Raw genomic sequence first — 21,535 nt, forward strand, 5'->3', positions numbered from 1 at the left:
AGCCTGACTGTGCCTTAAAATAATTTTTTATGCTCATTTTTTGGCTTTGTTCTATCAGTCCAAACTGATCCTAACTATAATCTCCTCCAAAACTCAGCAGTTCACTCCTGTTTCACTGGGCAACTTTGGCCCTAGAGGCATCTTCACCATGCTGAATTAAAAACCCTTCGCAACCCCCATCCTCAGACGGAAAAGAAAGGGAGGGAGAGAAAGAGGTGTAGTGGAAAGGGCAGAAATATAGGCAGGAGGGGGAAGGAAAGGCGGAATTGGTGCTAGAGAGGGAGAAAGGTACAAAGGAAAGAGGGCAGAGATGTATTGAAAACAGATTGGAGATAAGCAAGATTGGGGAAAGAAAAACACAGTCAGAAGGTGTAAGACAAAAAGGTCAGGTGAGGAGAGGAATAACTACGAGCAACACCACAGATCAACCATTAATATATTACAATTCGTGCTTATGCTGTGCACTTTTTCTCCGCCAGCTTTCTCACCATGCAACAATGTGCAGTAAATCTTTGTCAATGTTCTTTACCAACATTTTATAAAGTAATGGCAAATGTTTATCTGATTGTCCTACTGTAGTTTCAGGCATGGTACCACTGGATGTCACTGTGGTACAAATCGGCCATCACTGACTTTTTAAAAAATTCATTCTGGAGATGTGGGCTTCGCTAGCTGGGCCAGCATTTATTGCCCATCACTAGTTGCTCTTCAGAAGGTGGTGTTGAACTGCCTTCTTAAACCACTGCAGTCCATGCAGTGCAGGTACACCCGCAGTGCTGTTGGGAACGGATTTCCAGGATTTTGACCCAGTGACAGTGAAGGAACTGCGACATATTTCCAAGTCAGGATGATGAGTGGCTTGGAGGGGACCTTCCAGGTAGTGGTGTTCCCATCTATCTGCTGTCCTTGTCCTTCTAGATGATAGTGGTCAGGGGTTTGGAAGGTACTGTTGAAGGAGCCTTGGTGAATTCCAGCAGTGTATCCTGTACATGGTATGCACAATAGCAGCAGTGTGTAGGTGATGGAGGAAGTGAGTGTTTGTGGACATGGTGTCAATCAAGTGGGCTGCTTTGTCCTGGACAGTGTCAAGCTTCTTCAGTGTTTTAGGAGCTGCACTCATCTAGGCAAGCGGGGAGTATTCCATCGCACTCCTGACTTGTGCCTCAGAGATGGTGAACAGGCTTTGAGGGGTAAGGAGGTGAGTTATTCGTCGCAGGGTTCCTAGCCTCTGACCTGCTCTTGTAGCCACAGTATTTATATGGCTAGTCCAGTTCAGTTCCTGGTCAATGGTAACCACCACCCACCCACCCCAGGATGTTGATAGCAGGGGATTCAGTGATGGTAATGCCATTGAACATCAAGGGGCAATGGTTGGATTCTCTCTTGTTGGAGATGGTCATTGCCTGACACTTGTGTGGTGCGAATGTTACTTGCCACTTGTTAACCCAAGCCTGGATGTTGTCCAGGTCTTGCTGCATTTGGACATGGACTGCTTCAGTATCTGAGGAGTCACAAATGGTGCTGAACATTGTGCAATCATCAGCAAACATCCCCACTTCTGACCTTATAATGGAAACAGGGTCATTGATGAAGCAGCTGATGGTGGTTGGGCCAAGGGCACTACCCTGAGGAACTCCTGCAGTGATGTCCTGGAGCTGAGATGACTGACCTCCAACAACCCCATCCATCTTCCTTTGAGCTAGATTTGACTCCAACCAGCAGAGAGTTTTCCCCCTCATTCCCATTGACTCCAGTTTTTCCAGGGCTCCTTGATACCACACTCAGTCAAATGCAGCCTTGACTTCAAGGGCAGTCACTCTCACCTCACCTCGGGAGTTCAGCTCTTTTATCCATGTTTGAACCAAGTCTATAATGAGGTCAGGAGCTGAGTGACCCTGGTGGAACCCAAACTGGCCGTCAGTGAGCAGGATATTGCTAAGTAAGTGCCGCTTCATAGCACTGTTGATGACTCATTCAATTACTTTATTGATGATCGAGAGTAGGCTGATGGGGCGATAATTGGCCAGGTTGGATTTGTCCTTTTTGTTTACAGGACATACCAGGGCAATTTTCCATATAGCCGAGTAGATGCCAATGTTGTAGCTGTACTGGTACAGCTTAGCTAGGGGCAAGGCAAGTTCTGAAGCACAAGTCTCCAGTACTATTGCCGGAATATTGGCAGGGCCCATTGCCTTTGCAGTATCCAGTGCCTTCAGCCGTTTTTTAATACCACGTGGGGTGAATCAAATTGGCTGAAGACTGGCATCTGTGATGCTGGGGACCTCCGGAGGAGGCCAAGATGGATCATCCACTCGCCACTTCTGGCTGAAGATTGTAGCAAATGCTTCAGCCTAATCTTTTGCACTGATGTGCTGGGCTCCTACTTCATTGAGGATGGGGATATTTGTGGAGCGTCCTCGTCCAGTGAGTTGTTTAATTTCCCACCACCATTCACGACTGGATGTGACCGGACTGCAGAGATTAGATCTGATGCACTGGTTGTGAGATCGCTTAGTCCTGTCTATCACTTGCTGCTTATTCTGTTTGACATGCAAGTAGTCCTGTGTTATAGCTTAACCAGGTTGACACCTCATTTTTAGATATGCCTGGTGCTGCTCCTGGCATGCCCTCCTGCACTCTTCATTGAACCAGGGTTGATCCCCTGGCTTGCTAGTAATGGTAGAGTGGGAGATATGCAGGGCCATGAGGTTACAGATTGTGTTCAAGTACAATTCTGCTGCTGCTGATGGCCCATAGCGTCTCATGAATGCCCAGTCCTGAGTTGCAAGGTCTGTTTGAAATCTATCCCATTTAGCACAGTGGTAGTGCCACACAACATGATGGAGGGTGTCCGCAACGACTATGCAGTGGTCACTCCTATCGATACTGTCATGGACAGATGAATCTGCAGCAGGCAGGTTGGTGAGGATGAGGTCAAGTATGTTTTTCCCTCTTGTTGGTTCCCTCACCAGCCACCGCAGACCCAGTGGTCTAGCAGTTATGCCTCTTAGAGATAGGCCAGCTCAGTCAGTAGTGGTACTATCGAGCCACTCTTGGTGATGGACATTGATGCCCCCCACCTAGAGTACATTCTGCACCTTTGCCACTCTCAGTGCTTCCTCCAGGTGTTGTGCAACATGGAGAAGTGCTGATTTATCAGCTGAGGAAGGGTAGTATGTGGTAATTAGCAGGAGGTTTCCTTGCTCATAAATAAAAACAAAAAACTGCGGACGCTGGAAATCCAAAACAAAAACAGAATTACCTGGAAAAACTCAGCAGGTCTGGCAGCATCGGTGGAGAAGAAAAGAGTTGACGTTTTGAGTCCTCATGACTCTTCCACAGAACTTCATGAGGTCCGGAGTCAATGTTGAGGACTCCGAGGGCAATTCCCTCCCAACTGTATACCACTGTGCCGCCACCTCTGCTGGGTCTGACCTGCCAGTGGGACAGGACATACCCAGGGATGGTGATGTTGCTCTGTGGAAGGGTCATGAGGACTCGAAACATCAACTCTTTTCTTCTCCGCCGATGCTGCCAGACCTGCTGAGTTTTTCCAGGTAATTCTGTTTTTGTTTTGGGTTTCCTTGCTCATGTTTGACCTGATGCCATGAGACTTCATGAGGTCCAGAGTCAATGTTGAGGACTCACAGGGCAATTCCCTCCCAACTGTATACTACTGTGCCGCCACCTCTGCTGGATCTGACCTGCCAGTGGGACAGGACATACCCAGGGATGGTGATGTTGTTGTCCGAGACATTATCTGTAAGGTATGATTCCATGAAGATGACTTTGTCAGGCTGTTGCTTGACTAGTCTGTGAGGCAGCTCTCCCAATTTTGGGCATCGGCCCCCCTGATGTTAATGAGGGCTTTGCAGCGTCGACAGGGCTAAGATTGCCAGTGTCATTTCCGGTGCCTAGGTCAATGCCAGGTGGTCGTCCAGTTTCGTTCCTTTTTTGTAACTTTGTAGCAGTTTGATACAACTGAGTGGCCTGCTAGGCCATTTCAGAGGGCATTTTATTGTCACATGTACGCCAGACCAGGTAAGGACGACAGATTTTCTTCCCTAAAGGTTATTAGTGAACCAGATGGGTTTTTACAACAACCGACAATGGTTTCATGGTCATCATTAGACTTTTAATTCCAGATTTTTATTTAATTCAAATTCCACCATCTGCCTTGGCGGAATTCAAACCCAGAGAATTATCACTACGTCATTGCCTCCCCTGTCATTTTATTCCCAACCAAAGTTAAATTTTTAATGTTATTGATACCCCAACACATTTCTAAATATATTATATATATGTTATGTACTTATTTAAATTAATATCTCATTTTAAATTTATATATTTTAAAAAGCACCAGAATATGCACTTGAACTGCCATAACCTACAAGGCTACAGACCAGGAGCTCAAAAGTGGGATTAGGCTGGATAGCTCTTTTTCAGCCAGCAGACACGACTAGCCAAGTAACCTTCTTCTGAGCTGTACACTTCTAAATTTCGATGATTCTATTGTCTCATTTCTATCCTTTCTGGCCTCCAGCCACCCATCCATAATTGCATCCATTTTTCATTTAATTCATCATTCCTATGCATTTATATTGTCTTCTGGCAGGCTCAGTTAATTTTGGTTATTTATTTATTTTTTGCACGGATATTGTTTAATTCATTTCTGGCCACAATATTATTTGTCTTGTACCCATGGCACCAATAATATATTTATTTAATTCATGGATTCCATGGATGCTGCCAAAAAGCCCAGCTGGTTCTGTTCTCAGTTGTTTAATTCTTGACCTAATAATAATTCAACGGTCTTGTCACAACATATTTACTTAATTCTGTAGCTCTATTATTATTTATTTCATTCCTGGACCTGATATTTATTTAATTCCCAACCCCAATATTATTTTCTTATTTTGTTGCCCCAATCTTATTTATTTAATTCTGTAGCTCTTTCTTCTAATTATTCTGTTGTCTACAATGTTGTTTATATAATTCCTGACCTCCTGCTTAATTTATGTAATTCCTGTCTCCTAATATTATATCTTTGCCATTAATATTATTTAATTAATTCCTGGACTCCAGGCTTGCCTATTGGCCTGCCTGCTCAGCTCCTAAACTATTTATTTAACTAACTAGCTGCTCTTCAAAATCATATCCTTTAATACATATTATACCACAGCCGATGGTAAAGGCTGAGTTGTTCAAATCCCAGAGGGAAACTTGAAACAACTGTCATAATCCTCTTTTGCAATTTGTATGTTTCGAGATGCAGACTTTGAATGCAGTAGTAGTAAGACCACTGAGTCTCATAAAGTTCATAAAACTAAGTTAAACAGTTATTGATGCAAGAAAGATTGTAAACACATACAAATGTCTACAAAATTACTACTATAATGACTACAAAAATCCCCTAATTAATCTGACTCTCAGTTACACCCCCATTAAGGCAACAGTAAATCTCATAGGTTTAAACAGACACCTGGCAAAGCACATCCTGGACAGCCACATTCAAAATGAGTTTCTTTCAGCTCTCGGGCCTTGCAGACAGCAGCTTGAGGCTTTCAGGCTGGAAGCTTCTCACACTTGTTGGATCTTAAAATGACTCTAATGCACAATCCCCTTTCTGCTTTATACATATCTTTCACTTTGAATGTAAATTTTCAATTATATCACTAGGCTTTTAATTTTACCTCTTCTAACAATAACCTCCTTTCATCCCACCAATTTTATTAATAAGCTGAAAAACAAACACATTGCTTGGCATCTCCTTGCTAGATCTAAGATTTCACCTGCAGCCTTGAATGGTTTCTTTTAATAAATGCAAATTTACACTTTATCTTCTACCCTCCTTATGTTTACCTAATTAACATCTCTAAACTACTATACATCAAAGCACCCAGGCTAACTGGCTTTAATCCAATTAAGGCACACACACAGACACAGACCCCACTGGAACTCTATTTTAAAATAATTTCCAATAACATTATTATATTTTCTTGGCAATTCACCTCAGTGACACAATGGATTTCACTCCTTGTCACACTTCAGGCTCTTTCAACATACTCTCCTACTTATTGTGAGCAAACTGGGCAACCTGATAGCATTGTAAGAAAGATAATTAAAATAATGCCGCTTTGAATGGCTCCAAACTTTTACTCATTCTCAATGGAAGAACCTTTATATTAAGTGTCTGCAATTGCCTGATTCTGGTCCCTGCATTGGCCACTAGCCCCCTAGTGCAGTGCTTCTCAAACTTACAGAGCTTGGTGGGGGTGGGGGGGAGGTAGAAGGAGAGAAAGTTGTTGAGTGACGATGAGAGGTTACCCATTAAAGAGAGGGCTAGGAGCTGCAGTTAAAACTGCTGAGTATGCCCTAAAAAAAAGAGGTTTTATTTTTACAGACTGCGGTTATAGCAGTAATCAGTCCTCAGAGAACAGACAGTTAAGCCACACCCACTAACAGAAAAAAGCGAACATTTAGAAGTGCCTCATCACTGTCAAAACTCAGTCTGAGCTCCACAGCCGTCATTGCTGCCTCAGAGCTCGGGACCCCAAAATCTCGTCTCTTGGCCCCACTGGGGATGGCAACTGTAGTATAAGGGTCTGGCACATTTAGGGTCAACGTGGGACTGAGTACAGTACCGTTCACACAAGGATGTAAGAGAACACATGACCCACACCTAGGAGTCAGTTTAATGTTGGACAGAGCCATGTGCACAAGCAAGCATGGAGGCAGCTCCTAGCTTGAAGCCTTTACTGTATTTATGTACATTGTTCTTGTAGCTAATAAATACATAGAGTTAAACTACTTAAGGCTATGAAGACTTCATTAAAGACATACCAAACGGTACCCAGCAATCTATAACATGGCAGCTGCGAATGGAAAAACCCAAAACCTTGCAAAAAATGCAGGAGAGATGGCAGCATAGTGGTAATGTCATGGGACTAGTAATCCAGAGGCTCAGCCTAATGTTCTGGAGCCATGGGTTCAAATCCCACCACGGCAGCTGAAATTGGTCAGAAATTGCCAATCTGAGCTAGCTCCAAAAAAGGAGAAGAAAAATAATTAATTAATTCAGAAGAATCACAACCAAAGAATCAGCTTTAAAGGCCAGCAAAGACCAGGATTCAACATTTTCACAACCCTGAAGCATGGCACTGAAACATACAAGTCTGCAGCTAGTTGATCCAAGCAGCCATTGTCCAAATTTTTCCAAGGCTAAGCATGAGCGCCACTGCAGCGAGAGCTGGCCAAAACCGGCAAGCACAGGTAAACTCTTTGCCTTCAAATGAACGGCGGCAGCACCATCTTGAATTTCAGTAACTTCTTAACACTAAGCCTATACTTTCAAATTTTTTAACCATGGATCAGAAATCTCTTCTAGATCAATTTGAACATATCCAAGTCCCAGATCAATCACATAATTGGGGACTTTGGAGAAAAAGATTCCTTAGATACATGATTGCTTCGGATAAAAAGGCAGAAGCTCAACAAGTTAACGCACTGCTTTACTCAATAGGCCCAAATGGGGGTGACATTATTACTAGACAAGGAATCAATGAATCATCTGCAAAATTTTAATAAGTATTTAAATAATCCAATGCTTATTTTGACCTAAGAAGTAACAAAATCTTCGGAAGGGCTAAATTTAGTAAGCATGTCCCGCAGCCAGGAGAAACTGTCAACTCATTCATTAATGATCTGTAAAGGGTGCCTGAAGGCTGCAAATACGGAGAGCTTAAATCTGAACTTATCAGGGATAGAATAGTCATACAAGTAGCAGACAGCGCACTCAGACATGCTGCAAGCAAAGAAAGATCTAGCCCTCAAGAAAGCTATCCAGATCGTTAGGCATTCTGAACTCCATGTGCAGCACAGGTCCACTGTAAGAGGTGAAAGTAAACTGTGGTACAAAGGAAACCTCACAGTCCAATTGTTTTTATCTCTGTAGTTAAACAGCATACAAACAGGGACACACAAGGCAAAGGGAAATAACACCCTAACCAACCAGTAGAGTGACCATGTCAGTGTTGTGGAGCAAAGCGCCCTACACAGCCGAGATTAATGTCCTGCAATTTCAGCCCAATGTTTTCAACGTAACAAAATTGGACACTTGGGCAACCTGTGCAAGGCCAAAACATTTAAATGCATAGAAGACCCAAAGAAGATTCATGAGGTCAAGGCTGCACACCAAGAGGATACATGGCCATGCTTTGAGTGAGGTCAAAGATCTTGGATTTTCATATTGGAACGCAGACATTTTGAAAAACGGCCATCTCATAAACTTTAAATTGGAAACGGGAGCCAGCTTCTATGGGACAAAGAACCATGCCTAAGAGATGTCAGGCTTCAAACAACAGACACACTGCACTGAGCCCAGAGGAATCTGACTTCCAGTCATAGGCATAATTCTGGAAATACTAAGGTATGGCAGCAAACAAATCTTCGAGCTGATGTACATCATCCGTAACCACTCTTTTTATCTCTTGAGCAGAGGTGCCTGCGTAGCCCTGAATCTCCTCAAAATGACAGAAGATGTCAAGACAACCACTCTCATAAATTATACAGAGCTGAAAGTTCTCGAGAGTTCAAACAAGGAAGAGTATCCTGACTGGAATTTGAGCTCTGAACAGTCTTCTCTCTTTGTAGAATAGGTTTGTCCATTTTTGTTACAGGTGCCAGAAAGCCCTCATTGTGAGACCACAAATACTCAGATGGTTACCACGACACCTCCACTGGAGGATAAACAAGTGGACAACCAACAACCAGAAGAGCCTCAACTTCCAGGTCTGACGACTGTTGATGAGGTCAACACTGCAACCACAAAATAAACGCTGCAACTCCCAGCCAGTGCCACAGACGATGCTGAAACCAAGTAGCAGCCATCCATTGCCGACAGCACACCACACAACCAAACGCAAAGGTGAGCTTACTAAAAAAAAAATCTTCATAACAGGAATGGCCATTTTCTGTCACAGAGGACATCACGACGGCCCACATAACGAAGGAAGTGAAGGGGAAAAAAATGACAGAGGCGAGCATAATGCTCGTCTACTCCGGAAAAAAGAGCATGGAACAACAACCACCGATTGCTAAAACCACAGAATCAACAAAGAGCTGTTCACTACCAAAGATAGAAACAGAGGATAAAAAGATATTAAACTCCAAATTAACAGAGTTTACGTGCAACAACAGAGCCTACCAGTCCTCCGACAGTAGTGTGGCCGCGAAATGAAAGGTGCAATGGCACAGTGGATGGTAAATGCCAAGCTGCTCAAATTCCAGGGGAAAACTTTGAACAACTGCCACAACTATTTTACAATTTGTATTTTGTTTCGAGATGCGAGCCTCGAATAGAGCCCAACAAGACTTAGAGGTTTTACAAAATTAAATTAAACATTTACTAATAAAAAAGATCTTAAGCACATTCACAGGTCTATAAACTACAACTATATTAACTCCTAAATCTCCTAAATAATCTAGCTCCCAGTTACACCTCCATTAATGCAACAGCAAAACAAAATAGATTTCAGCAGCCCCAGGCAAAGCACACGATACCCTGACAAGGACATTCAAAATGAATTTTCTCAGCTTCAGTTCCTGTAGACAGCAACTTGAGGCATAGGGGCTGGGTGCTTTTCACACTTGTGTTAGATCTTAGGATGCCTTCTTCCTTACACATAACCTCATCTCCTTTATACACGTTTCTCCCTTTTTAATGTAAATTCCATTGTTCCAATATGTCTTTGCAAATTTACTTTTTCCATAATATAAATCTTTCATAGTACTCATATTATATTACCTTTCAGAGACTTGGCCTTAACCATTTAGGGTATTTGTTACTATTTTTTATATTTTGAGACAAAGTGTTTGAGTACAGGAGATATGGAAATCTAAACTTTCAAACGCTTTTGTCTCTGATGCAAAAGTGCTATTTTAAACCACCGAGCTTGTTTCTGAAATTGGAATTGATAAATAATTGGACATGAGTTACTATTTCAAGCATTTAAATGAAAATACCTGACGTTAAAAGGGGACAAATTCTAATTTTCAAGACAAAAAGCTAATGGAAAAACAATCTAGGTAGTTCCTTGGTATCAAAAAAAGCTTGTTTTTGGAAGAAATAAACTCAACAGTAACAAAACCTGCAGCCCAACAACATTGCTATTTGAATTTGGGATAAGTTAAAATAAAAAAGTCAGGCACAGTCTAGTGAAGGCTTGTCCAATCTCTTCGCTTGTGTGTGTGTGTGTGTGTGTGTGTGTGTGTGTGTGTGTGTTTGGGGGGGGGGGGGGGGGGGGGGGGGGGGGGGCACTTTTCAAAGTTTTTCTCATTTGGGGGCCCAATGCACAGTTTTTGGGGAAGAAGAGAAACAGGCTCAGAGGAAAGAAAATTTTTCTCACTGTTACTCCAAACAACACACATCTGCATCTCTGTGAACAAGCTGCAGATGAGAAGGTTAATTTATTGCCTTACCTTCACTGGGCACTGATTCAGTGAGACATCTGCCCTTGTTTTTGCAGGCCACGTGGGTCAATGCAGGCCCCTGTGCTTGATGTCATGCCGTGGCACATCCCAGGCCTGATGCCCATCTGCCAGCCCGCAAAAAGCCCTCCCCCAACCATGCTGTATCAGGGCCCTGCCACATCTGCCTCACAAGCCAGCCATTGGACAAGTCTGATCTAGTGAGTTTATTTTGGGAAAATAGGATGTTGTTTAAGGGAAAGGCAAACAAGCAAAATTTAAAAAATAATGCCTGGGAATGTTTAACTTCTGTTTTAAAGATAATATAAAAACATGTTATTGGTCTGTAAGGTTCCTCCAGAGCTCCTAAAAGAGACACCATGGCAATTAACGGGATGCCCCACTTAGAATTAAATATAGAGTTTGGGAAAAAGGACACCACTCCAAATGGGAATTGGGATAACTCACCTTGGGTGTAGTTCAATGGAACATATAAATCTGGTATTGATGTACATTCTAGTGAAAGGAAAGTGTGGATGAGATGAAGTAAGCTGACAGCTTTCTCTTGGAGATACTTCTGTCTTTGCCGAAGAACTTAAGAGAACTAAATTTGATAATCTGGCCACCACCTGAGACATTAGGACCATGCTGGGGTAGATAAGCAAAGAGACTGAGACAGAGACCCCCTTTGATCTCTTGAGAAGCTTACTGTAAAGTCAAGAAGAATTATCAAATGGTGTATCCTTTTCAAGACAGTGATGAAGTTGATTGGCAAAATACACAGCACAATCCCAATAGAGGTGATAAACCTTCCACAAATGCAAAACAAAGAGTTGTGGGAGAGGGCAGAGAGACTACCACCAAGCATGACAAAAGAACACTGCCTGAATAGAAAATTTGGCAAAAAGAGAATCGCTAGAGACCACATCCAACAGATAGGGAAACATAAACAGAATTACCTGGAAAAACTCAGCAGGTCTGGCAGCATCGGCGGAGAAGAACAAAGTTGTCGTTTCGAGTCCTCATGACCCTTTGACAGAACTGAATTTTTAAAATAATTTGCTATATTTTTATATTTAGATAGGGAAACATGTTTAGTGAAATTCCAACAGAGGATTAAAGAAGGAATTGAGGTAACGATGTGTGTGTGTAGAAGTGATTTGTAACTTGTAAAGTAACTGACATGCGAGAGTACACTGGATACAGGGATCATGTTTCCTCTGGCACTGGATGCAAAGATAATGTTTCCTCTGGCTGGGGGGTATAGAACAAGAGGGCAAAGTCTCAGGATATGGGGTAGGCCATTTAGGACTGAGATGAGGAGAAACATCTTCACTCAGAGGATGGTGAACCTGTGGAATTCTCTATCACAGGAGGCTATAGAGGCCAAGTCACTGCATATATTTAAGAAGGAAACAGATAGATTTCCAGATTCCAAACACATCAATGGGTATGGGCAGAGAGCGGGAGTATCGTGTTGAGATAGAGGATCAGCCATGATCATATTGAATGGTGGAGCAGGCTCCAAGGGCCGAATGACCTACTCCTGCTCCTATTTTCTACGTTTCTATGTTTACATGGCAGTAATAATAAGGGGTTTTAACTACCCAAATATTAACTGGGATAGTTTTACAGTGCAAGGAAGCAAATTCTTAAGTTGCATCCAGGAGAACTTTTTTAGCCAGTACGTAGAAAGCCCAATAAGGGAGGGGGGCAGTTTTGGACCTAATATTTGGAAATGAACCCGGGCAGGTGGAAGGAATATCAATAGGGGAGCATTTTGTGCTGTGCTCCTTCTGTGTTGTAAACATTTATGAATCTAACTGCACTGAAGAACTTAATCAGCTACTTGACAAACAGCAGAACATTAAATGGTTAATATGGGCTGAAGAGTAAGAAAACATTTTTTAAATGATCAAGGCACTGACACATACTCAATAGAGAAGCTGACTTTAAGACAATTAGTTTTACCCCTTCTGACCACTACCATCATAAAGTCAAATTAAAGTAAATGTTAAAAGGCTCAGGAGAAATAAAACTTAGTAAGAATTATCCACAAAATGGATACAGGTGAAGGGAGAGCAAGAGAATCTTTTAAGTCCATGCACAATCTATTGCTTTAATTACATGTACTTATATGCTAAGAGCCCAGAAATTACCAGCATTCCTGCAAAAGAATTGGCAGGACATGCTGTGGGGGATGCGGTGGGCCAGCCAAAAGTCCATTGACACTAGGCAGGCAGGCCTGGAAAATCCCGCTCTAAGGATATTTCCCTCTCAAAGTGGGGAACTGTAAGGTCTGCAGGTGGGGAGTGTCAAACCAAGTAATCAGGTAATTCTAGTAGTTTTAGTATGTTACCTATGATATGTAATCAAGAAATTAGGGAACCAGCTTGCATTTTAGCTAGAAATTAGTTGTGAGAAGTCAGTAAGGATATTTCCTTCTCAAAGTGGGGGTAGGCTGTAAGAAATTGGGGTCTTGAATAAATAGGTATTTTCTGCATAATATAGAATCTTAATAGGATTTTCTAAACAGCATTGATTCTCTCTTTGGAAGGAGGATTTCTAAACCCTTTGCTCTCTAAACAGTCTTAGTTCAGGCTGCCATGTTGGCATTCCTAAGCTGATAGAGTGTTGCCTTGTCTATGCAAGTGTTTAGAAAGAGCCAGGATGTGACCCTCAGCGTGACAAACTAAAAGCTGACCTCGAGCACAAGGGAGGTGATAACCACCCTGACATTTTGAGTACCTGCCCTGTATCCATTGGTCAGAATAGTTTGAATAGGTGATTGACACTGGATAACAGCCCCCAAAAAAGAGTATATATATTGGCCGTAAACTGGCGAGATTTTGGTGACAGGTACTGCAGGTGTTGTGGTGAGGTTGCAATACTCTTCGGTAGCTACTTTCTTAAGATAGATGAGGGGGAGAAGGAGGAGAATGATGAGATTATCACAAACGTTTTTCTGCCAGGCTGGATCAGTAAACTCTTCTCAATTGTTACAGGTCGTATTTCTTTTCTGCCTAATTAGTTGATGTATCATATCTAAACTGTTGTTTCTTAATAAATTATCTTAAAATTACTTATGAGTCGTCGACTGCCTATTTAGGTATCTGTGGTCCTGAACCCCGAAATCTTACAATAAGGTGCATGAAAAATCATAACACATAACACTAAAAGCATTTTGCAGCCAGTTAGTGCTTGCCTCACTAAATGAATGAATTTAAATGAAAAATTCTTGTACTAAATGAACGTGCAGCGGATAAATAAATTAGAGAGAAAAATAGATTTGAGAACATTGTTACCTTGGCTCAAACTTGGTGAGGATTTTTCATTTTCTACAACTGTGGAGCTGTTCTGGCTTGTTGCTGCTGTTGGAGCAGAAGGCATTCTTGCTATGTGACAGGCACAGTTGCAAAGGGGCACTTTTTCTTGATTCTTATTATCATTCGGATAACTTTCATTTCCAGCTTTCTCTGCACAAGACAAGCTTCATTAATGCTAGAAGCAGCACAGTTATAGTTCAACAACTTTTGTTACCCAATACTGGAATGTACAATGCTATAATTATATATCACAATATAAAGAAAACAATATTGCAAATAAACTCATGCGTGCAGCAAATTGGAACAGAAATGTGCAACAGCACAAGAATGTTGGGTACAGGTTCAATATTCTCCATCTCCACTATATTGCAAATAAGATCAAGGAGCATCTTAAAGTGTAGGGGGCACCAGAGAGAGGTTTTCCATGTGCCTCTTCCATTCTTCTCAGTGATCAGACAAAACAAGCATGAGGAGAGAATGGATGCCAGATCACTCATATGCGCTCTCAAACTCTGTGGCTCTATAAAGCCAAGAAAGACAAGAGGATTCAAACAAGGATAGCACAAATTTTTTTGGCAAGTTGGTGAGAGGCTGACCAATAAAACAAGTCACGTCCAGATTTGGTTCCCAGTCAGGTGATCTTAGCCTGGATAACGATACTACACCAATTGCTCAAGGTGGTTGGGGAAAAAAATCATGTACAATTTCTGCTCCTGCAGGGTTGGCAGGAGGTGGGAGTGGGAAGGGCTTTAGGAAATACAACTTTTACAGAATTGTGACTTAAGGACAGTGAATCAAGTTCCATAAATTGTATGAGCTTTTCACCAAAATTCCTGTAGCATAGCAGATTAAATTGGAAGACCATAGAAGCACTGAATAAGCAAGTATCTTCCCACAACATATACCTGTTTAGAAATTCTCTCATTATTTGATTCTTGTAATTTACACAATCAATACACCCTGTAACAAGTTTACAGCCTTGTGTTTGTAAGACATCTAGTATTATCCATATCGTCACTCCTACTATTACCTACATTAATTTTCTTTAAATTGTCTTTCAGAATGGCAAAAGGAGGGATTAGTACATGCCTTCCAGGAGTAAGTAGAAAATCTGATGACAAAAAATGAATAATTGTTTCCAGTGTCTTTTGATTTAGTGCCATTTCCTCAAAGTATAATTTTGTGTTAATGATTTTATAATAATTATTATAATTTATTATAATTATTTAATATTATTATTATAATTATTATTAATAGTAACAAGAATTTAATGATTTCTACATTTTCTCCTTCTTCTTGAATTCTCTGACTGAAGGCAGGTCCTTGACAATTATTCGCCAAACCACAGCTAAATGCCATGATTTCTTTTACTATGGTCAGATGGGAAAGCAGATCCCAGAACCTACCCTAGCCAGAATGGGGATCAAACCCTGTGCTGTTGGTGTTAATCTGATTCACATGCTAGCCATCTAATCGACAGAGCTAACTAATTATGGCCCCCCTCCAATATTACATTACCTATCAAAATATCACCTTGTTCCCTCATCTTACCCCTAATTGGCAAATCAAGCACTTGCTCAGCCAGAACAAGAAGCTTTAAGATGGAGTTGACATTGTTTTTTATTCATTTACAGGATGTGGGCTTCACTGGCTGGGCCAGCATTTATTCCCCATCCCTAGTTGCCCTCGAGAAGGTGGTGGTGAGCTGCCACCTTGAACCACTGCAGTCCATGTGGTGTAGGTACACCCCACAGTGCTGTTAGGGAGGGAGTTCCGGTATTTTGACCCAACGACAGTGAAAGAAAGGCAATATGTTTCCAAGTCAGGATGGTGAGTGACTTGGAGGGGAACTTCCAGGTAGTGGTGCTCCCAGCTATCTCTGTCCTTGTCTTTCTACATGGTAGTGTTTGTGGGTTTGGAAGATGCTGTCGAAAGAACCTAGGCGAATTCCTGCAGTGCACTTTGTAAATGGTACACACTGCTGCTACTGTGTGTCGGTGGTGGAGGGAGTGAATGTTTGTGGATGTGGTGCCAACCAAGCGAGCTGCTTCATCCTGGACGGTGTCAAGCTTCTTCAGTGTTGTGGAAGCTGCACTCATCCAAGCAAGTGGGGAGTAATCCATCACACCCCTGATTTGTGCCTCGTAGATGGTGGACAGGCTTTGGGGAGTCAGAAAGTGCGTTATGCGTCACACAATTCCTAGCCTCTGGCCTGCTCTTGTAGCCACAGTATTTATATGGCTAGTCCAGTTCAGTTTCTGGTCAATGGTAACCACCCCCCTAGGATGTTGATAGTGGGGGATTCAGTGACGGTAATGCCACCGACCCACAAGGCACAATGGTAGGATTCTCACTTGTTGGAGATGGTCATTGCCTGACACTTGTGTGGCGCGAATGTGACTTACCACTTATCAGCCCAAGCCTGGATATTGTCCAAGGTCTTGCTGCATTTAGACACTGACTGCTTCAGTATCTGAGGAGTCATGAATGGTGCTGAACATTGTGCAGTCATCAGTGAATATCAATACTTCTGACCTTATGATGGAAGGAAGGTCATTGATGAAGCAGCTGAAGATGGTTGGGCTGAGGACACTACCCTGAGGAACTCCTACAATGACGTCCTGGAGCTAAGATGACTGACCTCCAACAACAACAACAATCTCCTTTGTGATAGGTATGACTCCAACCAGCAGAGAGTTTTCCCCCGATTCCCATGGACTCCAGTTTTACTTGGGCTCCTTGATGCCACACTTGGTCAAATGCGGCCTTGATGTCAAGGGCAGTCACTCTCACCTCACCTCGGGAGTTCAGCTCTTGTCTATGTTTGAGCCAAGGCTGTAATGAGGTCAGGAACTGAGTGGCCCTGACAGAGCCCAAACTGGGAATCAGTGAGCAGGTTATTGCTAAGCAAGTGCCATTTGATAGCACTGTTGATGACCCCTTCCATTACTTTACTGATGGTCAAGAGTAGACCGAAGGGGCGATAATTGGCCGGGTTAGATATGTCCTGCTTTATGTGTACAGGACATAGCTGGGCAATTTTCCACGTAGCCGGGTAGATGCCAGTGTTCTAGCTGTACTGGTACAGCTTGGCTAGGGCGCGACAAGTTCTGGAGCACAAGACTTCAGTACTATTACCGGAATATTGTCAGGGCCCATTGCCTTTGCAGTATCCAGCCGTTTCTTGATATCACGTGGAGTGAATCGAACTGGCTGAGGAATGGCATCTGTGATGCCGGGACCTCCGGAGGAGGCCAAGATGGATCATCCACTCAGCACTTTAGGCTGAGGATTGTAGCAAATGCTTTAGGCTAATCTTTTGCACTGATGTGCTGGGCTCCTCCATCATTGAGGATGGGGATTTTTGTGCAGCCTCTTCCTCCAGTGAGCTGTCTAATTGTCCGGCACCATTCACAGCTGAATGTGGCAGGATTGCAGAGCTTCAGTCTGATCCATTGGTTGTGGGATTGCTTATCTCTCTTATGCTGTTTGGCACGCAAGTAATCCTGTGGCTTCATCAAGTTGACACCTCACTTTTAGATATGCCTGGTGCTGCTCCTGGCATGCTCTCCTGCACTCTTCATTGAATCAGGGTTGATCCCCTGGTTTAATTGTAATGGTAGAGTGGGAGATATGCCAAGCCACGAGGTCACAGATTGTGTTCAAGTACAATTCTGCTGCTGCGGACGGCCCAAAGCGCCTCATGGATGCCCAGCCGAATTGCTAGACCTGTTCGAAATCTGTCCCATTTAGCACGGTGGTAGTGACACACAACATGATGAAGGGTATCCCCAATGTGAAGGCAGGGCTTCATCTCCAAAACAACTGTGCGGTGGTCACCCTTCCCGATACTGTCGTGGACAGATGCCTCTACGGCAGACAGTTTGGTGGGGATGAGGACAAGTATGTTTTTCCCTCTTGTTGGTTCCCTCACCACCTGTCAAAGACCCAGTCTAGTAGCTATGTCATTTAGAACTCAGCCAGCTCGATCAAAAGTGGTGCCACTGAGCCACTATTGGTGATGGACATTGAAGTCCCCTCACCCAGAGTACATTCTGCACCCTTGCCACTCTCAGTGCTTCCTCCAAGTGGCATTCGACATGGAGAAGCACTGACTCATCAGCTGAGGGAGGGCGTTATGTGGTAATCAGCAGAAAGTTTCCTTGCCCATGTGTGACCTGATGCCATGAGACCTCAAGGGGTCCAGAGTCGACATTGAGGATTCCCAGGGCAACTCCGTCCCGACTGTATACCACTGTGCCCCACCTCTGTTGAGTCGGTCCTGTTGGTGAGACAGGACACACCCAGGAATGGGGATTGTGGTGTCCGGGACATTATCTGTAAAATATGATTCTGTGAGGATGACTATGTCAGGCTGTTGCTTGACTAGTCTGTGAGACAGCTCTCCCAATTTTGGCACTAGCCCCCAGATGTTAACAAGGAGACTTTACAGCATTGACAGGGCTGAAATTGCTGTTGTCGTTTCTGGTGCCTAGGTCGATGCCAGGTGGTCCGTCCAGAATATATCAAATTGGCTGCTGTACATTACAGGGCTACTCACATGATAATTTACTCGTGCAAATTGACTGTTCTTATTTTTCACTCAAGCGAATTATTATCCATTTGCAGGAAGGATAACTGTTGTATCAAAGCAAACAGCAAAACAAAACAAAAGGTGCATTGTTAACCCTTCACAGCTTCAGACAGTATCCAAGGGAATAAACAGTAAACCTTACCATATTGAGATTGTTGCCAGGCCAACGTAGAGCAAAGCAGTGCAAGACTCTTTCCACTCCCAGTTGGACTCTCTAAAAGACAGTGCTTTTGGCAGTTCAAACCTCGAACAATCTAAACAAAAGCAAATCAGACCAATGCAGACCTCTATATTAATTGAGCTAATCACAACATTAAGATCAAAAAAGTAAAGAACAGTGAGGTAATTGTATTTTAGGTTGTAATGCTAAGTTAGCATTGAAGAATACCTGCTAAGCTTGACAAACTCTTTTAGTCAGCCAGGCATCAAGCTAATGCAGAGATCAATCCCCAATTAAAGTAAATGAAAACGATACACCCATCAGTAGGGTTTCTGTTTGCCCAATAGAGAGGGCACACTTTCTTCCTTTGGGGTAACAAACCACGTAAATCTGCAAACATTAGGTTGGCGAGTTAATACTGAAGAACCCTCAAATATATTCAGTGGTTGGAATCTAAAAACGTGATACCATATTGTGACCAAAGCAAACCAGCTGTAATTCTTGTTTATAGGCTTTCCATTGCTTGCCCAGTTGGAACAATCCCAGCTTCCAGTGACAGGTCCAGTCCTACAGATTCCATTGGTGACCAGGGTGGCTGATTGATTTTTAATAATGCTGTAGACCTGTCTGCCAAAGTATTAGATTACCAACTCTGCCATATAGGGTCCATTTGATTGCCAATTTCCATCACCAGGTCTGTTACCTTAGAATCACCTTGCCCCAAAGAGACCCCATCCATCTCCTGCCCATCCTTTTAGAATTATCACAAACTGCTCACCATTCATTCAATTTTATGTTCAATTACATGAATATATGAAAATAATACACTTACTGAATTCATCATGGCGAGCTGAGATGGGTATGCCTTGCATGGAAAAAGAATTTTCACACCACCAATCGTATATTCGGAGGCTGATGATGCCATTTTAATTAGTTAATCGTGATACACATCAAGAAAGTAAAGACTTAGTATTTTAATCTGTAAGAGAGATTTAAAACACTTTTTCTGGATTAAAATGTATTCATTCCCATTTTCAATACCACTGAAAGAGCAATCAGTTAAACTCAAAGCTGTGGGGATTTGGGGTAAACCTTCAGAATGGATAAGATAATAAACTAGCTGAAGCATTCACTGTAAGAGCTATGTCAGGCTGAGTGGAGGTACACTAAATGGGATATCCTGGGCTCAGTTTTGGAACTATGCTGGTTCTAATTTATATAAATGAAATGGATTCTGAAATGCAATATTCAAATATCTGATGATAAACCAGGAGGTCACTAGAGGCAGAGCAGGGGCTCTGAAATTAACAGAATGAGTTGGATAAAATATATATGTGGGCAGAGGAATGGCGGATGAAATTTAATGCAGGTAAGTACAAGCACTGCATGTGGCAAGAAAAACATAGCAACATGAGTGGTGGTGAAATAGCTGAAGATAAGGCCAGAAGATAAAAGAGACCTGGTGGCCCTAGCAACAGTGTTCAACATGTCCAACCAATCCAAAGCAGCAATTAACAAAGCCAAAGGAATGTGAAACTACAATGTGCTGGAGGCAGAGAACACAATAGTTTTGACCACCACCCCCCCATCCCCCCAATCCCCCCCCCCAGTGTCATTGCTCCAAGTCATGAGAAAAGACTGAAGAAATTGGAGCTTTAAAGGATGGAAAGAAGGCATCCAAAAGGTTACTTCATGGAATTATGTAAGGTAAATAAGAAAAGGTAAACCTGGAACATCATTTTAAATTGTGGAAGTAAAATAGGTGGACAAAGATTCAAACCAGTAAAAGGTAAATTTGGGGCTAACATTAGAAAATGCTTCTGAACAAAGAGTGCTCTATGGAATAGACATCCAGTTACATTAATAGAGGTGAAAATCTTGGACTCATTGAAGACTTTAGGATCTTAATTAAAGGATGAATTTAGATGGCCTGCACTTGTCTCTCAGCTTCGTAATCTTGTGCGATTACAATGACAGATGTATAAGTCTGTGTGACACAATGAACAACATTGATGTAGTCCCTCATGCAAACACAAATTTTCAAGGTGCCTATTGATAACCTTTGCATGTCTAAATTGTACGCTAAACTAACAGATCAACTGACATTGCAAAACCTCTCAGGCTGTATGCTTGACATTAAACAAATATTGTAAATATAGCCTGTAATTGTAAGTGTGGAGGGCCAGAAAATTGTTGAAAGAAACCGATCTGCTTTTCAATTTACCTTTTCTTTTCTTTTTCTTTCATGGGATGTGGCAAGGCCAGCATTTGTAGCCCATCTCTAAATATCCCTGGCTTGCCCATTTCAGAGAGCAGTTAAGAGTCAACCACATTGCATGTGGGTCTGGAGTCTCAGATTTCCTTCTCTGAAGGATATTCATGAAGGTTTTTGCAATAATCAATTATAGTTTCATGGACGCCATGGCTAAGACTAGCTTATTAAGACATTTGAATTTAAATTCCACCAGCTGCCATGACGGAATTTGAACCCATTGCCCCAAAGCATGAGCCTGGGCCTCTAGATTACTAGTCCAGTGACATTACCACTACGCCAATGTCTCCCTACAATGTTATGTTAAAGTTGAACAGTTATGCAATGTATTTTAATAAGTTTTGTGTATAAATATATTTCAGGATGAAAAACCAAATACTTATTTTTAAAAATTAACTATCTAAAAGTCCTGTCATCCTGTTATTTTTAACATGGATGGATTGTGCAAATTAGCAAAGATTTTTTAAAATTCATTCACCAGATCTGGGTGTCACTGGTTAGGCCAGCATTTATTGCCCATCCCTAATTGCCCTTGAGAAGGCAGTGTCGAGCTGCCTTCTTGAACTGCTGCAGTCCATGTGGTGCAGGTATATCCACAGTGCTATTAGGGAGGGATTTCCAGGATTCTGGCCCAGTGAGAGTGAAGGAATGACGATATATTTCCAAGTCAGAATGTTTTGTGGCTTGAAGGGGAACTTCCAGGTGGTGGTGTTCCC

General features: G+C 42.4%; 1 protein-coding gene across 1 annotated transcript in view; it reads right to left on the reverse strand.

The window, feature by feature from the left end:
- Window positions 1-21,535, reverse strand: part of brip1 (BRCA1 interacting helicase 1) — a 321,080-nt gene that overhangs the window by 283,458 nt on the left and 16,087 nt on the right. The window contains exons 3-5 of the mRNA XM_041196890.1: window positions 19,380-19,526; window positions 18,530-18,641; window positions 13,773-13,943 (exon numbers count right to left, since the gene is read on the reverse strand). Coding sequence (XP_041052824.1) covers window positions 13,773-13,943; window positions 18,530-18,641; window positions 19,380-19,472 — 376 coding nt within the window. The 5' untranslated portion in view covers window positions 19,473-19,526. The remainder of the gene's footprint in view (window positions 1-13,772; window positions 13,944-18,529; window positions 18,642-19,379; window positions 19,527-21,535) is intronic.

The sequence above is a fragment of the Carcharodon carcharias genome, chromosome 10 (assembly GCF_017639515.1).
Source record: "Carcharodon carcharias isolate sCarCar2 chromosome 10, sCarCar2.pri, whole genome shotgun sequence".
NCBI classification, from domain to species: domain Eukaryota; kingdom Metazoa; phylum Chordata; class Chondrichthyes; order Lamniformes; family Lamnidae; genus Carcharodon; species Carcharodon carcharias.